At 46.9% G+C, this 22,519-nt stretch overlaps 1 protein-coding gene across 1 annotated transcript in view; it reads left to right on the top strand.

Moving 5' to 3' along the window:
- SLCO4A1 (solute carrier organic anion transporter family member 4A1) overlaps positions 1–22,519 on the top strand; it is a 641,539-nt gene that overhangs the window by 569,116 nt on the left and 49,904 nt on the right. The window contains exon 11 of the mRNA XM_085619749.1: positions 3,564–3,712. Within this exon, the coding sequence (XP_085475875.1) occupies positions 3,564–3,712 (149 nt within the window). The remainder of the gene's footprint in view (positions 1–3,563; positions 3,713–22,519) is intronic.

Below are 22,519 nucleotides of genomic sequence, written 5' to 3'. Positions count from 1 at the left end.
TTAGTCTTAAGTGAACAGTAACACCTGTTACTGTCCTCCTATTTTGGAGTTAAAATGGAAGTGAACAAGAAGATGCACAGGGTACACACATGAAACAGAGCCAGAGTGTGTACCCAGTGTCCGATCCCTCTGTTGGTTCTGCACTCGCAATGGTTGATAATGAGTAGAAACACATGGACTAAAAGTATTAAGGGGTTGTTAATGTTATGCAAGAAAGTCTACAAGAGATGCCATCCCATGCGGCAATAGGGAATTCCTTGCTTCCCTAGTGATTCTTGTATAGTCATTGCAAGCCAGGTTTTTTTTCTGTGCTTTGTTTGGACTGCTTTGAAACCAGTGTAATGTGTTCTTCTGGAGGACAATGCCATGGTACCCTCTTCAGATGTAAAATTAACAGTGAATGTCCGTTGTTTAATTGTATTGCAAGACAACAGAAAATGTTTGGAGGTTTGAGTAATTTGGAGGTCAGATGTCTAGATAGATAATGTGTGACATCAGCACTTAAACCCTCAGTACGAGTGTCCCCGAGTGGTATTGCTGTGGGGACATTGCTTCGGTCCATCCTGAGTAGCCAGTTGTTTCTGGACCTGCGATTGTCTGGTTTAAAAATAGCAGACCTGGTAATCCTGGATACACGGAACAGGAATGTCTAGAAAACGTGTGAGCAGCTTCCATGTGACAGCCTTACATATGTCAGTAGCCATCTTTGCTTGTGTAGAATGTGCTATTGGTCTCGCATGAAGGCTTATAAGCCAACTGGAAGCAAGTGACTATGCAGGAAACGCAAAATCCGGATATTCGCACAGTCCTGGCCACGCTTCTCTAATAACCACAAAATCCTTGTAGTCCCTCAAAAGAACTGCAATTTCCAAGAAGGCATGTGCTTCTCAGCGACTGGACCTTGCCTGTGGAACAGCCTTCCTCAATATTTGTGTAACGCCATCGGCCTCCATTCTAAAAATAATAGGCAACTTCTTTATTCTAATATCTATTCCACTATGTCCAAATCACCTGTGAATGTCCTGCTAGTGCGTAGAGACAATTAAGTCATGTAATGTGGGCTACACAAAATATATAAATACATTTTTTTTTAATCTCTACATTGATGAGTGGGCTCACTTCAAATCTACCCAGGGAAAATGTAGGTCTACATCATGTTTTGACCCCTTATAAATTTGTCTTTAAAGAAGTTGCCTCCATGGCCGCTAGCTGTTAATAAAATTAGCTATTAGTAATTACATAGCTCAGTATTGTAGTCCAACCTCTTGCAAATCAACATTGGTCATGCCCCAATATAAAGAGTGCAGCCTGAAACTTTCTAGCCCTCTGAATTCAAAGAGTAAACCAACCCAAGACTGGTGTCAGTCTTGTGAGCCAGATCAGTGTGGTGCAGCTTGAATTTATAGCAAGTGAGCAGAGGACTCATGTCTGGGCATACCCGTGGCAACTACAGCATCTTAGTGAGAAAAACTGAAAGGTGATGGATGGAATGCTTGTTTTAGCACTCTAGGGCACATTCCAATCCATTGTTTTTTGCCTATTATATCACTACGGAAATGGACTAACCTTAGGCAAAACTGCCCTGGGCCAGCCACAATAGGAACAGTGCAGCCCGAATTACCAGGCTATATTCGATCTGTGAACTGGAACAAACACAACCTCAGAACTGTTTCAGCTTTGTTGGACTTCATTAGTGAGGTGCAGTTTGAGTTCAGTTGCACCGCGAGCACATGTTCCACATCTGCCTCCTCTGGAATTGCAGTTCTTTCCAGGGCCCTCATGACTTTGTAGTTATTAGAGAGGAGTGGCCTGGCACCCACTGTGCTTCTTGCTGAGAAAAAAAAGTGGTGTACTTTCCTGCACAAAAATCTGACGCAAGGGCACCTGTGTTGGCACTAGGTAGCCAAAAGTGCGCCAGCACTAGGAAAGGACAGGAATGCGCCGTATAATGTTAAATACGGCACATTCTTGCCCTTTCCCATTCACGCAGCACAGCAAGGTATTTGGCTGAGTTCCGCTGCATTAAAAATGTATAAATATGCCCCAAAGTGACTGCAGCATTTGTCATGGGAGACAGTAGTGAAATCTATGCCCTATGTTCACAAGAGCCTTTTACAGTTTTTCATTAAAACAGACTAGTAATGATTACTCACCCTACCTTTCTTGCGAAGGTAGTGTTGTATGTTAATGTGAATTAAACCATTTCCTTTTCATCCTTCCCAAACCCTTCAAATCGAGCAGAAAGCGTTTTTCACTCGCTAATGTCAAAGGGGTTCTGACATTCTATCTAGACAAAACAAAAGAGATCAGGCAATTTGACCATCCATTTGCAAAACGGGTCTAGTGGCTCAGTGGACTAATGCGTCCAATGCAGGGGCTTGTGTTCGACCTTGTGGTCACAGGTTCATTTTCCGGTAGTCCACTCAGCCTTTCATCCATCTGAGGTCGATAAAATGAGTACCGATAGGTAACAATAAACATCTGTTATTCAACACCGAGATACCTACGAGTGAACGTGTACTTTGTAAATACACACGTTAAACTATGGCCCAATGAGGACTGGTCTTGCCACATCAAAGCAGTCCATTTCTAAATGGATAATTGTTTGCTTCACATTTAGTTACAAGTTATCAAATAAATCCCTGCCTGGTAAGGGGCATTCAACTAGGAGAAAAGCTGCTTCAGTGTCTCTATTAAGAAATATGTCGATTTCAGAGCTTTGTAAAGCTGCTTTTTGGATATCAATGCACACTTTTCCCAGACATTATGGTTTGGATTCAGATTCGAGGGGTGATGATGCTCAAGTGGGCCAGGCCCCTTTGAAGAACATTTTTTGGGTGATATTGAGAGCTGTTTTGTTTTTTCTTCTTGTCTGGATATTATTGTGGTGAGTTTGCTTTTCTATTCAGTGCTTATGACTATTAACGAGGATCCCTTGGAAGAGAAGGAAACATTTCTAACCTGTAATCCTAGTTTTCTTCCAGGGGAATCCTCAACATGGTCAGAAGCAACTTTTCTTCCTCCCTGGCAAGAGGTTAAAATGGAGTGTCTTCCATTCACCCTGAATCATATTATCTTTGTAAAAATTAACTGACCTAACTGTCACCTCTGGGGCATGATGGGACACTGGAGAAAGGGTGAGGCCTTTAAAGACAGTGCCAATTTTAACGCTTTGCTTGTGAAGCCTACATGCTTGCATCAACCGGAATTCCCTTCATTTTTCAAAAGACATTTGAGAGCAATTATTTTAGTATAATTGAAAGTATTTTTTCAATTAAAACAAGTTATGAAATGTGTCAATTTTTAGCCTTCTTTAGGCTGCAAAAGCTATTGTTTTTAGGTCTATAAAAAAAGCTACAAAGTACTCTTCCCGGATCCCTCACATGGGTGGGACAAATCAGTGCTTATGACTGATGAGGAATCCCTCTGAAGAGAACTAGGATTCCAGGTAAGAAACTTTTCCTTACTTCTTGGAAAAAATAGCAGAAACTGTGGTTTAGATATTGATTTTCTAGTAGTTTTCAGGAGCCCAGGTATCACATTGTCTTCTGTTTTGCATGCAGGAGGTATTCCAGGACCTATTGCCTTTGGTTCCTTGATTGACATCTCTTGCTTACTGTGGCAGCACCAATGTGGGGAACAAGGCTCCTGCTACATTTATGAAAACTCAGCCATGAGTCAGTATACACTGATCGTGGGACTTGCTTACAAGGTAAGTTATTGCGAGTAGCGTGGCACAGCCGTTTTCAATGTACCATAGGTTACATGCTTGTCTTATCTCTTCTTTATCCTCCTAATTAAATAATTGCCTCTATTAATTAATGGTGCTGACATGCTAATTCTCTTCAGTTCTCTTTTTTGCTCCTCAGTTGCTGAGGAGCAGTCTATGTGGTAGACTGAATTGTGTTTGCCATGTTTTTTTCATGTACCTATCAGATCGCTCTCCAGGCACACATAGTGCTGCTGTTTTTATTGGCAATTGCTTCTGCCAAGGTCTCCTTTGAAGAACATGGCCCTGGTGGTGCCATAAGGGGAGCAAGAAAGACCAAGGAGAGAGAGAGGAGGAAGAATGTGTGAAAGGGTGAAAAAAAGCAAAAGAAGAATAGAATAGTAAGAGTGGGATAAAGGAGATAGGGAACACAGAGCAAGGCAGATAAGTGAGGTGTTAAAAATTATGAAAACTGGAAAAGGTGTTAAGAAGAGAGCAGGAACAGCCCAACAAAAGGGAAGATTGAGAGGGCAGAGGCAGAAGGCTAGAGAAGAGGATGATGAAAGAGGGAAGATGGTGAGAGTGGTAGAAAAGAAGAAGCAGGAGAGGAACATGGATAAAAGAAGTAGCAAAACGGGTGAAAGGGGCTGTCATAAAAGAGGATAGAAGGAATAAGAAGAAGAGATTAGGGGAGGAGTGCAATTAACAGAGATAAGATATAGAATAAGAAAGGTGTAACAAATGGGACGGAAGTTAGATAAAGGATCAAAGGAGAGTGATATTGGTGAAATATAAGATCAAGGGGAAATATTATAGCAGAGAATAATAAGAGAGTTAGGGTAACAGTGGTCAACCACCAAGTGGTGGATGTTCATAATGGGACAAATATTGCGTAAGAACATGATCCCATTTTCATAAAGTTTCAAGAATCCTATTGCAGATATAGTTGGGAGGAGTTTGCTTCAGTGCATTCTATTTGCAGAAGAGTGCTGCAGAAGTATTGGCCTATATACAATAGGTAGGGAGAAAATCATTTACTGGGAGACTCCCTCATGGTACATCTCCCGCTGGAGGAAGGCCACATGATTTTTACTTTGTCTCCAGAAATTGGATGAATGCTGTGGCATAATATGTTTTTGCCTTGGACATTGGCTCTGAGGTCAGTAAATACTGCTAGATCTGGTCCCCTATCCGTGCTTATTGTGGTCATTAATCGAGTAGGTGCCTCCTGTGTACTTGTTGGTCATTTGCCTGATGAAGAGGCTGTTAGTGGTATGGACTCAGTAGCATTTTTCCCAGCCCAGGGGCATGCAGATAAATTATGCCACACCGGAGCTGTGGTCAAACATTACTTTTTTTTCAGCATACACTCATGCACTGCGCATTGCATCATACTTCACATTTAACCACACCCTAACACCTCCCCGCATATTGAGTATGTTTGAGGCATGTGAGCTGTAGATTGCATGCTTTGCATACTCCTGCCATCTAGTGTTGGGTCCGGATGTTTACCAGTTGTTTTTCTTCAAAGAAGTCTTTTCAGTCACGAGGTAAGGTGACTCCTCCTTTCGGTGATAGTGCGCATGGGCAATGACTCCATTGTTAGATTGTTTTCTTCCGCCATCGGTTATGGACGTGTATTGCTGCGCTCCACTTCGAAACCGTTTCTTCGGGTTCCCCTCGGTGCGCAATCCACTCTACCCGCGTTGGTATTGTTTCGAACGCATATCTCACTTCTCCGCATATCGTATCCATCAAAGAAAACCTCTATTTCGATCGAAGATCCTCGGGAAGCCCATCTGGCCTAACCGCGTCGGTCTACTTCGCAGTCGATGGAACGGACTCCATTTAAATTCTGCCACCTGGTGCCACGCCAAGTACCCGCGCACCGACTCACACAAAGTGTGCAACTTGTGCTTGTCTCCGGAGCACAACGAACAGGACTGCGATGCGTGCATATCGTTCCGATCGAAGAACACACTCCCTGATCGCCAGGCTTGACATCACGAAACGCAGAGTCAAAACGTCGAATACACACTGGACTTCTTCGTCGAAGAATCGGAGCAAGAATTCGACGTACAAGTGGCCGAGGAAGAACAAGAAGAACTTGTCTCCATTCCAAAATCGGACTCCGAGATGGAAGTAGACTTGTTCGGTACTCAAGGTCAACGTCACTTAAAGTGCCGAACACCCCTTGACCCAAACTCCAACTCAGCCAAAACAAAAGGCTTCGGTCCCACCCCCGCCTTCGAGCAACAGTCAGCACAGACAAGATGTTTCTGACGCCCCGCCCTCGGCACCAAAAACGCATCACTAAGCCTCGCTGGTTGGGGATCGAGTCCTCCAAAGACTGGCACTGAGCCGAAACCTTCAGGCTAGAAGCCGAAAACCGGTTCGGAGCCGAAATCATTGGCACCAAAAATTAAACCTCCTTCGGATCCCAAACCTTCAGTGCAGAAAAGTAATTCTATCCCAGCACCTAAATCCTTGGCGCCGAAACCTAAAACTATTCCTCGGAAGCTGCAGGATCCGATCTTCGACGCCCCAACACCCAAATCGCAGCCAAAACAAAAGGAACTTTATTTAAATCCACATACAGGACATGTTCTTACTAAATCACCTTGGAAACGCAAACCTCAGAGGACACCCTTTAACATATTCCTTTGAAGAGGAAGAATGTAGGTACTAACCCCTCCCCTCCTCCTCCTCCACCACGTTCCCCTACACCAACGCCTCCACCTTTGCACCATTTACTGATTACATCAACTAACTCTCCACCACCACCACCTGATGATGATGATGGAGATGGGGGGGGGGGGCAATATTTTACCAATAGACCCCTGGAAGGATTATAACACGGATTCACCTTCAGAAAAAGACCCCGTTCTTTATCCTGCAAAGCCTTCCCCTCCTGACGACAATGTAGGATATCTAGAATTACTACAGTATTGGAACTTTCATAGATTGACATGCTTGAATCATTCCCCGTTGTCGAGATGGGAGTCCCCGGTATATAAAAAATAGCAATGCAAAGGTATTACAAACTAGAAACCAGGCCTACGCCCGTTCCAGTTTTGTAACATAGCCACCTCTTTTTGTAAAAGAGACAAACTAAAATCAACAACCAATCAGATCAGCCTCACCCTCTAGAAGCCTTCAGATTTTCTACCTCATGTTGTGCTAGGGAGTCACCACTGAGCTCTGCTCAGTTATTCTTTATTCTACTACTCTTGAGAGAATTTATCAACTTTATATTTTCCAGACTACTCTACAATCTTGGTCTGTTCTCTATTCATCAGGGCACCTGCTCTAAAAAGAGGCTTTTTGTGGATGACCCTTATAAGGATTGAATATACTGCTTGTATCCTGACCACAAAGCCAAGGACTGCAAGGTTTGTCGTACCTTTTCAACTTAAACCTTGAGGGATCGTGAGTGACGTCTCCTTACCTAGCTCCAGAAGTTAAAATCCAGGAGAGAACCGGTCTCTAGTGATGAGGCCTCATCTGCTTCATCTTCTGGAAGATCAGTAAAAAGGGGAAGATCTGACCCTACTTCTTCATAGGAGCGTCCTCAAACAGCCTCAAAAAAGACCTCCCATGGGTCTGACAGGCTCAATCCAACTAAATCTCCTCACTGAGGTGAAAAGGAGAGGAAAGGACTTAAAACAGGAGAAAGTGGAGTGATGAAGTCGAGCTCTGTTCCTCCTTCCCCTCCTAAAGGAAGAAAAATGTTCAAGAAACCCTCCTCTGTTTCTCTTGAGGAAAAACAGACAAAGAAATTACCACCGTGGACGAAGCAGTCGACGAAGAAACCGTCATCGACATCGTCGACGCGGAGTGACAAGGGACAGTCTCCTCAGTTTACAACAGTTCCGATGACTGGATCATCGCCGAGAGCTTCTCTGGCATCGGCGACCACAGTTCCGCCTTCGTCGACGACAGATACGACGACGGAGGCTATGTCAGCAGTGATGACGAAGCTATTGTTGTCGACGCTGTCGACGACGACAAAGATGACGGCGGCGACAACAACTACGTCGGCTATGACTTCAGCGGTAATGACGACGGTAGTGACAACAGCACCGTTGATGGCAATATCAACATCGTCGACGACCTCGTCGACGGGAGTGAACATTTCTGGAGAAAAGGTCAGGAAGCGTCAGGTAACTCCTGAGCTCACTTCTCCTAGCAAGGTGACCCCCCTACTATCTTCTCCATTCCTAGAAGAGGAAGATTTAGACGACAAAGGATTTTTCAGTTATGCCCATAGCGCTTCAGAGCTGCACGTCAAGTGCCAGGAGGACGATTCGGAAGAAGGATATGCAGGGGAGCAGGACTATGATCCTCCCCAGGGCTACCCTAGGGAAAATCAAGAGGTGGTGGTCTGTATGCCATCCTCTTTAAATTTCTGACTTGCAATATATGCTGTTGGACTACAAGAGAAGGTTTCCAATTCCATCTTTGATTCCGGAACTGGGTTCAGTTCCTACAAGGCCACCCTCAGTGCCGTCCACCCCTCGGGTGTCGCCACCACCGCTGCAAATAGTAGAAGGTCCTCCACCAACTCGGAAAACGGACCTTCCAGACCCGCATAGGGAGTGGGATGATTATATTATCCCCACCTCTTCTTCCCCTACACCAGATCCTGTGGATTCTCCACCGGGGGACATCGTTGGCTTCCACAATCTGCTGGAAAGGGCGGCCAAGAGGTTTGATCTGCCTATGCCTTCTTCACAGACAGAATGTTTCTTATATGACTTTAAGGAGCCCTCTAAGAAGACGGTGCGGGCCATTCTCATTGTCAATCATGTATGGGAGGGGGGTCTCAAAGTCATGAAGACCCCGGCCACGGTGGTTCCGGTGCTTCCACGACTAGAGAAAAAATATAAAGCCCCAAAGGATAGCCCACCTTGCCTGGTGATTCATCCGATACCGGACTCAGTTATATCGCAGGCAGAGCAACAGAAGTCAAAGAATACGGCAGCTTCTCACACTACGCCTCCGTAAAAAGAAGGCAGATGCCTGAACAATGCAGGCAAGATAGTGTCCTCAGTGTCAGGTTTACTGGTCAAAGCAGCTATCGCTTTAGCTATTCTGGGCCGCTACGACCGGCAGATGTGGTGTGATTTATCTCCTTACCTCGACCAACTGCCTGGGGACTGTAAGACCAAAGCAAAAAAGAGGGGAACAGCCCTTACTACAAATCCGTCACCTCGCATGTTGTTACAGCACGGTTGTTACAACAACCGCGTTGTAACAACGCATACCATTACCCCGCAAGTCTGTAACAACGACTTGCGGAGGGGGGCGAAGGTGTTGGATTTTAAAATCCAACACATTCCCTACTGTCCGCACACACTGGAGTTGGAATAGTAAATTATACTATTCCAACATCCTCCGCAAGTCGTTGTTACAGACTTGCGGGGTAATGGTATACGTTGTTACAATGCGGTTGTTGTAAAGACTGCATTGTAACAACATGCGGGGTGACGGCAAGCAGAATAAAGAAGCATATTCCAAAATAAATCCTCCAAGAAGGGGAGAGGGTCTCTTCGGAGGTCATTGATTGTGCAATGGACATTGCTACAACAACTTTTCGTCCCTGGCAGGAGCAGCAGTCCTACGTCTCCAGGGTTGGCTTCAAGCAACCTCGTTCAGACCTGAGGTCCAAAACAAAATATTGGATCTTCCATTCGATGGAGAAGCTCTCTTCGGAAATCATGTGGATGATGCTCTCCAAGACATAAAAAAGGACACAGACAAGGCAAAGTCGTTGGGGACGCTTCAGTACCTCAAAGTTCCTTTTCGAGGCGCAAGGGGTAGAGGGCTTCCTTCGTACAGAGGAGGGTACCAACAATGTAGATACTCCTCTTATACACCTGCCTCGCAGTCTTATCATCCGCAGTACAATCAGCGAAAAGGTCAATCTGCAGCCTATTCAAAATCGGTGCTCAGAGGCAAAGCGGGACTTCAGGGGAAGGATTCTTAAAGACGTCAATAGCGGCTTGCAGGCTCTGATTACTGTACCTTTCCAAAACCATGCAACTGTAGGGGGAAGGATTTCTTTGTGCTTCGATAATTGGCAACTAATAAGAACAGATCGATGGGTGCTCAACATAGTTCAATTTAGTCATAAGTTGGAATTTGTTCATCCTCCTCCATACACCCCTCCTCGCAGTCACATGAAAAAACATCTACGTGTCCTGCGCCTAGAAGTCCCGAAAATGTTGCAGAAGGGGGCAATAGAACCGGTCCCGTTATCTCAAAGAGGAAGGGGATTCTACTCCCGTTTTTTCTGGTTCGAAAGACTGTCGAAAAGTGTCGCCCCATCCTAAATCTGATGGAGCTCAATACCTATCTCATCAAGCAGTCATTTAGAATGGTCTCCTTACAGGACATACTTCGACTCCTAAATGCGGGAGATTTCATGGCCACTTTAGACCTAGAGGACGCTTATTGTCTAGGTTCATATAACATAGATTATAATACTTAAGTCCTACTGGACTTAGTGGTTGTAGGTTGAAGGGAGTAACACACCCTGACTACAACTGCCAGAGAGGTTTAGTAGAAACAACTAGTGTAGGTAGGTGCACACACCACACCCTCACTAGATCATGTCTCTGGGAAGAGATCAAGAAGATGCTCTCTCAGGAGGGGCAGATCTGCAGAAGACCTCCTCTAGATATGATACCCTAACTTTTCAGGAGATGAGACAATTGTGTACCTCCAGAAGAATCAAACAGGGTGCAAACCCTACCCTCCTTCAGCTAAGACAACTCCTAGAGGAGTATGATGCTCTTAAAGCCTCACAGGCAGGTACCCTAGGTACAAAGGAGGGTCTACCCAGCACAGATGAGTCAGATGGGACTTCAGATGAAGAGGTAGACAGCCAGGGCCAAGTAGGAAGACTTAGCCAGGCTAACCTAAGCTTACATGGGAGTTTGCATGGGGTCCCCCCATACAGACCCCCAAGTGGGCTTACACAGAGAAGCAGGAGGGACAGATCCCCTTCAAGGGAATCCATTCACTCCCATGTCTCTAGCATCTCTAATGCTTCCTCTCATAGGGGAATGACTTCCCCTGAGAGAAAGGAGCATGAAGCCAGAATGAGGGAAGCTAATCTGAGGATTCAGAGGGAAGAACTTGCCCTTGCCAAAGAGAAGCTTGCTCTGGCTAGAGAGCAAAAGTTAAGTGGGTCAGAACCCACTGGTGGCAGCAATATCCCTAAGGATAGAGACAGGCACTATGATAATAGAAACCTGAGCAAGATTGTCCCTCCCTACAAGTGTGGGGATGACATCCACAAATGGATAACTGCTTTGGAGAGAGCTTGCAAAGTACAGCAGGTACCCCAAAGTCAGTGGGCAGCTATCTTGTGGCTCTCCTTCTCTGAGAAAGGTAGAGACAAGCTCCTCACAGTTAGTGATGAGGATGCAGATAATTACACTGTCCTGAAGAGTGCTCTAATTGATGGGTTTGGCCTAACCACTGAACAATACAGGTTGTTGTTCAGGGATACCCAGAAGACACAGACTCAGGACTGGACTGACTTTGTAGATTGTGCCACTAAGGCTCTGGAAGGCTGGCTAATGGGAAGTAAGGTTAAGGACTATACAGGATTGTATAATTTGATCATGAGAGAACAAATCCTTAATAACTGGCAAAACCAGCTATTGCATCAACACCTGATTGATTCTGATCTGACTTCTCCCAAGAATTGGGAAAGAAGGCAGATAGATGGGTCAGGACTAGAGTTAAGCAGAAAAACCAGAACCAGGGCGGTGATCAGAAAAAGGCAGACCAGAAGGGTAATGATCAGAAACAAAAAGACCAGAAGACTTCACCAGGCCCCCAAAAGGCTCAGGGGGAGGGTGGTCCCAAAAAGGATAAAAAGAAAGAAGGCCAAAAGAAACCATGGTGCAACTATTGTAAGTCCAACTCACATTGGTTTAGTGAGTGCACCAAAAAGGATAAGACCCCAGCCACCATTGCCCCTAAGGCAACTGTACCCCCTAGTTCAGCTGTAAGTGGTGGTTCCCAGCAAAAGGGTGTAGTAGGGTTAACCCTGGGAACTGAGGAGGATTCTGGCCTAGTCAGAATACCTACTCAGGCTGTTCTGATCTGTGATGGGGACTTAGCTTTGTCCTCTACTGTAGGCCCCAGTAACCTGGGCAAGTACAGACAGACTCCTTTTATCAACCAAAGAATGGCTCAGGCCTACAGGGACACTGGGGCTAGTGTCACAATGGTGACACCTGCTTTTGTGGACCCTGGACAGATCATACTAGGTGAGAATTACCTAGTGACCAACGCTAGCAATGCCACTACCTCCCATACTGTGGCTATTGTTAACTTCTCCTGGGGAGGGGTAACTGGCCTCAAGAAAGTTGTTGTTAGTTCAGACCTTCCTGTAGAGTGTTTACTGGGCAATGATCTTGAAACTTCAGTTTGGTCTGAAGTGGAGTATAGGACCCATGCAGAAATGCTGGGGATAGATGCACATGTCCTTGCGGTGACCAGGTCACAGGCCAAAAAGTGCACCACTGAACAAGTGCTGGATCCTGAAACTATGGACCAGTCACAACCCAAGAGAAAGAGCAGTAGGGTTAAGGCTGTGCCTTCCCCCCTGCCTCAGGTGGTGGATCAGCCCTCCCAGGAGGATGATTCTGAGAGCCCTGAAGGAACTGTCCTAGAAGAACTTGAACCTGATCAGGTTGAGTTTCTTGGGACAGGGGGACCTTCAAGGGCAGATCTGAGGCAGGCGCAATTAGACTGCCCCTCTCTTGAACCCCTCAGACAGCTGGCTGCTGCTGAGGCTGCAGGGAATGCTCAAGGTACCCATAGAGTGTATTGGGATGAAGGGCTACTGTATTCAGAGGCTAGAGACCCCAAGCCTGCTGCATCCAGGAGGTTGGTCATACCACTGAAGTTCAGAGGCTTCCTTCTTACCTTGGCCCATGATATTCCCCTTGCAGGACATTTAGGCCAGAACAAGACTTGGGACAGGCTTGTCCCTCACTTTCACTGGCCCCATATGTCAGAAGATACTAAGGAGTTTTGTCGCTCCTGTGTCACCTGCCAAGCCAGTGGCAAATCAGGTGGCACCACAAAGGCCCCCCTCATACCACTACCTGTGGTGGGGGTCCCCTTTGAAAGAGTGGGCATAGATATTGTAGGACCAATGGACCCACAAACAGCATCTGGGCACAGATTCATACTGGTGATAGTGGACCATGCCACCAGGTATCCAGAAGCTATTCCCCTGAGGACCACAACAGCTCCTGTTGTGGCAAGGGCCCTGCTTGGAGTATTCTCCAGAGTGGGCTTTCCAAAGGAGGTCATTTCTGACAGAGGTGCCAACTTCATGTCAGGATACTTGACTGCAATGTGGAAGGAGTGTGGTGTGAACTACAAGTTCACCACACCCTATCACCCACAGTGCAATGGGCTTGTTGAGAGATTCAACAAGACCCTAAAGGGAATGATAAAAGGGTTACCAGACAAGCTTAGGCGAAGATGGGACATCCTTTTACCCTGCCTTCTGTTTGCTTACAGAGAGGTCCCACAAAAGGGGGTTGGCTACAGCCCTTTTGAGCTTTTGTTTGGGCATCCTGTAAGAGGACCCCTGTGTTTGGTAAGGGAAGGATGGGAGAGACCTCTCAGACAACCCAAACTTGACATAGTGGATTATGTACTTGGTCTCCGCTCCAGGATGGCAGAGTATATGAAGAAGGCTTCTAAAAACCTTGAGGCAAGCCAAGAACTCCAAAAAGCTTGGCATGACCAAAAGGCTGTACTGACTGTTTACCAGCCAGGACAGAAAGTGTGGGTGTTGGAGCCAGTGGCCCCAGCAGCACTCCAAGACAAATGGTCTGGACCCCACACTATTGTTGAGAAAAAGGGAGAAGTCACCTACTTGGTGGACCTTGGGACTCCCAGAAGCCCCCACAGGGTGCTTCATGTCAACAGATTGAAGGCATATGTTGACAGGGCAGACATGGGGCTACTCATGGCTACAGATGAGGGGCAGGAGGAAGAGAGTGACCCTCTCCCAGACCTGTTGACTCAGAACCCTGATGATGGCTCAGTTGATGGTGTGGTCTTTTCCGACAGCCTCACTGTCCATCAGCAACAGGACTGCAGACAGGTTCTGCAATCCTACAGACATATGTTCTCTCTGACCCCAAGTCAGACAAACTGGTGCACCCATGAGGTGGACACTGGTGACAGTCTGCCTGTGAAGAGTAAAATCTACAGGCAACCTGACCATGTCAGGGACTGCATAAAAGTTGAGGTACAAAAGATGTTGGAGCTGGGAGTCATTGAACCTTCAGAGAGCCCTTGGGCTAGTCCTGTAGTCCTTGTGCCAAAGCCTCACACCCAAGATGGTAAGAGAGAGATGAGGTTTTGCGTGGATTACAGAGGTCTCAATGCTGTCACTAGGACAGATGCCCACCCAATACCTAGGGCAGATGAGCTCATTGACAGACTGGCAGCTGCTAAGTTTTTGAGCACATTTGACCTGACAGCAGGCTACTGGCAAATCAGACTAGCTGAGAGTGCAAAGGCCAAAACTGCTTTCTCGACCCCAGGAGGACATTATCAATTTGTGGTAATGCCCTTTGGTTTGAAGAATGCACCTGCCACTTTCCAAAGGTTGGTGAATCAAGTCCTTACTGGGTTGGATGATTATTGTGCAGCTTATCTTGATGATATTGCTGTCTTTAGCTCCACCTGGGAGGATCACCTGGTCCACCTGAGGAATGTTTTAGAGGCCCTGCAAAAGGCAGGCCTCACTATCAAGGCCACTAAGTGCCAGATAGGGTAGAGCAAGGTTGTATACCTGGGCCACCTAGTTGGTGGGGGGTCAGGTTCAACCACTGGAGAGCAAGATCCAGACCATAAAGGACTGGACTCCTCCAACTACCCAGACTCAGGTCAGAGCTTTCTTGGGCCTGACTGGGTACTACAGAAAGTTTGTTAAGAACTATGGGTCCATTGTGACACCACTTAATGACTTGACCTCCAAGAAGATGCCAAAGAAAGTTCAGTGGACAGTAAGCTGTCAAAAAGCATTTGATGACCTGAAGCAGGCCATGTGCAGTGCACCTATTCTGAAAAGTCCAGACTACTCCAAAGAGTTCATTGTCCAGACAGATGCTTCTGAGTTAGGTGTGGGAGCTGTTCTTTCACAACTGAATATAGATGGTCAAGACCAGCCCATTGCTTTTATAAGTAGAAGGCTGACCCCTAGAGAGAAACGTTGGTCAGCTATTGAGAGGGAGGCCTTTGCTGTGGTTTGGGCCCTGAAGAAGCTGAGGCCATACTTGTTTGGCACTCACTTCAAGATTCAGACAGACCATAAGCCCCTCTTGTGGCTAAATCAGATGAAGGGTGAAAATCCCAAACTTCTTAGGTGGTCCATTTCCCTACAGGGGATGGACTTCACAGTGGAACATAGACCTGGGACTGACCATGCCAATGCAGATGGACTCTCCAGATATTTCCACTTAGAACATGAAGACTCAACTGGTCAAGGTTAGTCTAATGTCCCTAAGTTTGGGGGGGGGGGGGGTTGTGTAGGAGAGTAGGGTCTGCTTTCTATGTTCACCCCCACTTTTTGCTTTTGCTTTACTGGTTTTCGACTTAGATGTGGCTGTGGGCCTGCTAATCAGACCCACAGCCCTGCTGTTCTCTCTCTAAATTGATACTATGTACTTTAGGTGCATAACCCATTTGGATAGGATCACCTTATTGGCCCCTGTACAGTGTACCCTAGGTACCCAGGGCATAGGTGTACCCTAGGCCTACCAGAGGCTGCAGCATGTATTATGCCACCCCTGGCCTGGCCTTCCATTATGACACAAGTGGCTGATCACTCAGCTGGGGCAAGGTCGTGTAATCACCCCTTGCTTAGGTGTATTATTCCTATACCTAACTTACATATAGACACATGTGTACCTATCAGCCACTCCTATGGCAGGCCTTAACAATCCTGGAGGCAGAGTGCTTGGTAACATGTGAGATGGTGCTCTAGCATGAGCTGAGCCTGTCTGCAGCTTTCGGAACCATGTCCTTACAGCTGTTCTATGATATAGCCTACCATATACTCTTAAAGTGCCTTATAATCTTAAACGGTTATGGTAACTATGGTTTGGCTTTATCGAAACATGTCGTGTAAGGTGTCTAACACTGTGGAATAATACCCCCATACCATTTCTGGACATGAGGATATTATTCCCCCCTTCTAGAGGGAAAGACATGTTAAAATCATACTTTATTGTTAGCCTCTGACCAAAGCCTCAGCATCACAAAATGGATGCTGCTGCCACGACACAAGTCTGACCTCCTGCTGCTGGGAGTGATCCCAGCCAGGGAGGCCTGGACAATAGGTTTCCTACTTGGGGAGGTGCTAGCACCTCCCCAGACAGCCTTTAGTGTATTGGGGCAGGGTGGGCTGAAAGGAATGAGACATGCCTGGGGCACACAAGGTGTTCCTTGCATAGTCCAGTTCAAACCGGCGCTGGGGCACTCCAGCCCCAGCTCTGGCGCGAAACTGGACAAAGGGACGTGGGTGTAACCACCCCCTCCCAGGTACCACCCATAAGGCGTGACCTAGCAGGTATTCCAGCCCCACAGATTAGTATAAGAGTGGGAGTTGGGCCCCAGGACCTTAGATTATCCTGAACCTGCAACTTGAACAGAAACTCTGGACCTTCGACATTCGACGAAAGAAGAAGACTGAAGAATCTCCCTTGTGGCCAAGGAGTGGCTACCCTGTGCAAACAGGCACCATCAAGAGACTACCCTTTGCTTTGCTAAAGTTCTACGAGGGACCGACTGCAGAGCCCGACCAGAGCCTTGACTTCCAGACTTCTCCGACCCTGATCCACATCCACAGCAGAGCTGAGATCCGTGGAGGCGACGAGAGACGTGGGACCGGCTACCTGGGAAAAGTGGCTAGTATCTTCAAGCGCTGCTTCTGAGGCACCCTCGAAGTTGTGCACCGGGGATTGAGAAGCCCCCACCCCAAGCACCATCTGCACCGAAGATCAGCCCCCCACACTCCACGAGTCCTGCGTGGGGCCCTTCTGCATTTTCCTGCTTCCCGCGTCTGTCCGGTTGCTTGCCCGCTGGCTAGTGGCCTTTGTGACGACGCATCCTGTAATCTTCAGCGCTGGTTTGGCTCCTCCAGACTGGCTCCTGCCTCTTTGAAAAAGAGAAGCACCCCAGACCTTCCTGGTCTGCACCAGAAGCAAGTCCTCCGTTCTTCGTGGGTTCCGCTTGCCAAGGCTTGGTGAGTCCTAGTCCAACTTCGACGCCGCCGACAGCAAGAGCCTTCGTGGGACAGCTCGCCTCCTGGTCCTGGTCGTCCTCGACATTCCCTGGTCCTCGTGGCTACAGCGACAAGCTTCACCTTCACCTGCAATCTTCACGACATCGCCTGGTTCCTTCCTGGTTCCACGTGGTCACTGGCTAGTGACCTTGACTCTGTCCCTTCTGCTTGCAGGTCTCCTCTCTTCTTGATCCCAGCCTTGGGATCCACCGGACACTCTTCACTGACTGCCTGTCAGCAACTTTCCTTCAGGCATCCATAGAAGTCCACGACGAAACCCGACGCAAGTTCACACCTATGCACCCGCAGCCCGTGGGCTAGGTACCTTGGGTACTTCGGTGCTCACAAGGGTAGTGACTATCCTAGGGTCTAGTTTCCGAGTCTCGACTTTCTAGCCATACCAGAAGTGTCCTTAAACTGCTTATTTCTAAACTGTACTATTCCTATCGACTATACGCATTACGCGTGAGTGTTTCCACTCTGCACCTGAATCCCGTGGGCCTCCCACTTCCTAACCTTTGGTAGTATAGTGTAGCCCCAGCGATTCCCTAGGCCTAGGCCTATCCTATTTCCGTGACAGTGGTCCTTATACCACTTACTTAGTATATGGTTTGCGTGGCCCCTATGGCCTAACTGTATTACTTACCTGTGTGACTTAATGTATGCTTAAATAAGACTGTGTTGTACTTACCTCTAATCTCATAGAGTGCTGAGGGTTTGACTAGAATAAATACACTTTATTTTATATATATATCTGTTGTGGTGTCCTTTCATTTGGTATTCAAGGGATTATATATGGTATCACAGCTGGCTTCACATGCCATTCAGAGTTTAGCCTAAGACTGCTCTTGTCCATGCTACCACTAGGATAGCTGGTCTATAAGGTTGACTTTACAACCAATCACCATAAGGGTTGTTTGGACTGATATAAGGTACATTAGAACTAGTGACATCATACATCAGGCCAACTTCTCACAGTAGCCAAGAGCCACTTTCAATTTGAAGTCCTCCCCTTCAGTCTCAGATCGGCACCAAGAATCTTTACGAGAATTCTGGCTCCAGTAGCGGCCTTCCTAAGAAGACAACAGCACCTAGGGGCACATGCATCAACCTAAATACCGATCGCAAACAGGCCGATTCGCAGAATCGTCCCCTTTGTGACCGGTATTTAGGCAATTGGGATGCATCAACCCAAAACCCATTCGCAATATAGGTAATCGCAAATTTTCTGATTACCTAAATTGCGAATGCTTTTATGGAATCGCGAATTGCGCTTCCCTATTTGGGATGCATCGAAGCCTTTCCTAAATGCGACTTCGCATTTAGGAAATGCTAATTTCCATCAACTTCAAGTTGATGGTAATTTGCAAAAACTTTGAAAAATGCACAAAAGTGCATTTTTCAAAGTGCCATGTGGCGCACACATATGCCCTTAGGTCATATGTGTGCGCCACATGAGCATACATGCCAAATTTGGGGGTGCATCAGGCTGGCCTTAAAGGCCCCCTAGCACCCTTCAAATTGCATTTGCCATTTGCGAATTTCTATTTGGTACTCGCAAATTGCGACTGGCTTCCCATACATTCCTATGGGCCACTAGGCCCATAGGAATGAATGGAAGCCATTCCTTAATTGCGAATCGCAATTTGTGAGTCGCAATTAAGGAATTTCAAGGAATCACATTTTTTTTTTACGAATCCTTCATGAATTGCATTTTGCGATTTCTAAATAGTGATTCGGTAAAATTCGCTATTTAGAAATCGCTAAATGCAGGCTTGATGCATGTGCCCCCTAGTGTTTCCCTACCTAGACGACTGGTTGATAAAAGCCCCTTCCAAAGCAACAGCCAGGAATTCAGTGACGGCCTGTTTCTCGCTGTTCAAAGCTCTAAGTCCTACCCTCAACAGGGAAAAGTCAAACTTGCGTCCTTCCAAGAACGCCATGTTTCTGGGAGCCATATTGGACACGTCCTTAAACAGAGCACTTCCATCACTAGAAAGAGAAGCCAAGCTGATGTCAATGGCTTGTCTGCTTCTAAAAAGAAGGTCACTTTCAGTTTGCCTCTACAAGTCCCCTCTGGGATACTCTGATACCCCACTGCAGGCTACGGATGCGTCCTCTTCAGGAGCAACTGGACTTACAGTGGCATCAGGTGGCAGGATCTTTCAAAGACATGATCACTATAACTTTGCCGATGAGACAAGCTGTTTCACGGTGGATTCACAAAGCAAACATTTCACAGGGTCTCTCCTTTCTGGTCACCCCAGCACCTCAGATAATTACAACAGATGCATCTCTAGAGGGTTGGGGAGTGGTCTTGCAGTACCTCCAAATCAGTGGTCGATGGCAACACATCAATCTGCTGGAGCTAAGAGCAATTCGCCTAGCCCTACAGACTTTTCTCCTGAGAATCAGAAATTCATTGATTCTTATCAGAACGGACAATACCACGGCCATGCATTATGTCATCAAACAGGACGGCACAAGATCCCGTCTGTTGTCTGTGGAAGCTCAAAGTATCTGGGACTGGGCGATCCTACATGGGGTTTCGCTGAAATCCGAGCATCTTCCAGGTAATCTCAATGAGACAGCAGATACACTAAGCAGACTAAAGTCAGTTTGCCACGGGTGGGAGATCGCTCAGAGGACACTGGACGACATCTTCCGGCTATGGGGAACACCGACCATAGATCTGTTTGCGACACAGGAGAACAAGAAAAGCCCATACTTTACAAGCTGGCTTCACCATCTGAGATCCTTCTTCTCCCGAGACTTCGCAGGAAGATGAAAACGTAACCCTGCAAAATGATCCTCATAGCACCGTCCTGACCTCGCCAGTACTGGTACACGAAGCTTCTTCTGTTGGTGGAACAACAGATTCCCTTAGATCCTATCCCATCATTGCTGACGATGTCCCAGGGCCAAGTTCTGCATGTGGATCCCAAATCCCTTCAATTATCGGCATGGCTCCTGAGCACCGAGAGTTTCTCAACTGAATCTGTCCACGGAGTGTAGAGACATCCTTTCCCAGGCTCGTGCTCAGAGTACAAATAAGACGTACCAAATTAAGTGGAAAAGGTCCTGTCTCTGGTGCCAAAAGTCAGGGGTTCATCCTTTCTCTTCCTCGGCTCAGGAGATTCTTCCATACATCTTTCCTTGGTCAAGGATGGTTTAGCTCATGCATCCATCAAAGTTCACCTTGCAGCCATCTCTCGTTTCAGAAGAACGTCTTCAGGCTCTTCTTTGTGGTCAGCAAGGATAATAAAGCAATTCATGAAGGGTCTCTTTTGGGTTTTTCCTCCAATCAAATCTCCTCCTCCACTCTGGCACCTTAATGTGGTTTTGGCACAGCTCATGAAATATCCTTTCGAGCCTATCCATAAAGCTGAGTTAAAATTCCTTTCATGGATGGTGGCTCTCCTTTTGGCGCTAATATCTGCAAGAATGGTTAGCGAATTGCAGGCGCTCACTATTCAAGAGCCTTTTCTTCAGTTCAAAAATTATACAGTGGTTCTGCAGTATTTAGGGTGTCTTTCATAGATTCACATGCCTGAATCATTTCCCGTCGTCGGAGTGGGAGTCCCACGGTACATAAAAAAAGCAATAATTATGCATATAATAACCAAAAAATCTTGGTAACATGAAACCAGGAAGTAAAGTAGGCTAAGCTACAAGGAAAAAAACTTCCACACCTATGACTATCACAGTCATTATGTACAGTCCAAACTGCAGCCAATCAGGCAACAGCACCCACCAGAATGTTCTCCTCAGAGGCTCAGGCTCTCAGATTTTCTACCACACGTCGTGTGAAGGGAGTCTCCCTGAGCTCTGCTCAGTACTTCACAGTTTTTTCTGGATTTTTGCTTAACTTCATGATGTCAACTTCTAAGAGGTCTCTCTTTAGGCCTTGTGAATGTTGTGGGAAGCTCCGGCTATTCTCAGAAGACCCCCACAAGAATTGTATTTACTGCCTCTATCCGTATCATGAGGTGAGGGATTGTAAGATCTGCAGGACCTTCCCTCAGAAAACCCTCAGGGATAGAGAAGGGCGCCTACTTCTGGGGCCACAGAAGATTAAGGACAAGGATAACCCTTTATCTGAGGTGGAAAGTGCAGCCTCTGGGTCATCTATATCCTCTAGAAAGAGGATGGCTGAAGAAGACTTATCATCTCCTTCTACTTCTTCTTCTTCAAAAAAGGCTTCTCCACCTTCCAAGTCTAAGCCTGCTACGCCCCCGAGAAAGACAGGAAAGTCTCTGACATCTAAAAGACTTCCTGACAAGGAATTACCTCAGCAGAAAATGCCGTTGTCAACGGCTCCTTTGTCGATGATTATCGTCGTCGACGCGACATCTACGGCGACGGTTACATTCTCGTCTCCGAGACCGAAGATGATCATGACATCGGCTTCATCTCCGTCGACGCTGGTCTCCGTGGCTGTTAGACCCATCTCGTCGACGAAGGACATTACATCTCTCGTCAAAGCTCCGTCGACGGTAAGGACAAAGAAGATCACGTCGACTGCCGTGTCGACGGCTGCCTCGTCGACGAAGACTGATTCGTCGTCGATGAAAATTGCCTCGTCGACGAAGATTACCTCGTTGTCGACGACCTACTCGTTGACGAAGATTGCCTCGTCGACGGCTAACCTCTCGTCGACGAAAATTGCCTCATCGTCGAAGACAGCTTCCTCATCGACGTTCACTTTTTTGCGCCACCACCATCGTCGACGGTCCCGTCGACGGCACACTCATCAACGCCTCTTTTGTGTTCCTGTATGGATTTACAAGTTTGGTCTGCAACATCGGCTACTGCTTCATCCGCCCTGCCTTCGACGGCGGCTTCTCTACTACAACGTCGTGGCTCCTCATTGGAAGCCCTGTCACCATTGAAGCTACCTGAACAATTATTAGATTCTGAGGATGAAGAAGAGGAAGACGAATCTGGAGAGGATGATAGATTCCGCACTGCTAGGAGTCCATCAGAACTGCTTATAAAATACCAGTATGACGACCAGGAGGAAGAACCATGTCCTGAGCCTCAAGCTCCAACTCCTGTCACAGTTCCCTCAGCACAAATGCCTTTGGAATTGCTTAACAATTTGCAATGTATGTTGCAGGATTATTATCGCCGTTTTCCTCCATCGGAATCGGCGGAGTCTCGTCCATCCACGCCTATGCCAAGGGTTCCTTTAACCTCTTTACAATCTCCCAGACCACCTTCGCGGCCATCTCGTCATCCCCATGATGCAAATACAACAGATGATGACAGGGAAGAGGGAGAGGTGGATGACCAGTCAGTGCTGTCAGAGTGGGCCGAATACCAAATACAAACTCCGTCACCGTCAGCTCCGGCCCCTGTGGACTCTCCTCCGGTGGATATCGGAAGTTTTCATCTCCTTATGGAGAGGGCAACGAAGAGATTTCTCATCCCTTTGGAGGCAAAGAAAGATGACTGCTTTCTTTACGATTTTA

The sequence above is a fragment of the Triturus cristatus genome, chromosome 7, assembly GCF_964204655.1.
Source record: "Triturus cristatus chromosome 7, aTriCri1.1, whole genome shotgun sequence".
NCBI lineage: Eukaryota > Metazoa > Chordata > Amphibia > Caudata > Salamandridae > Triturus > Triturus cristatus.
Note: the sequence above shows the minus strand (reverse complement) of the source record. Positions and strands in the feature narration are given on the sequence as shown.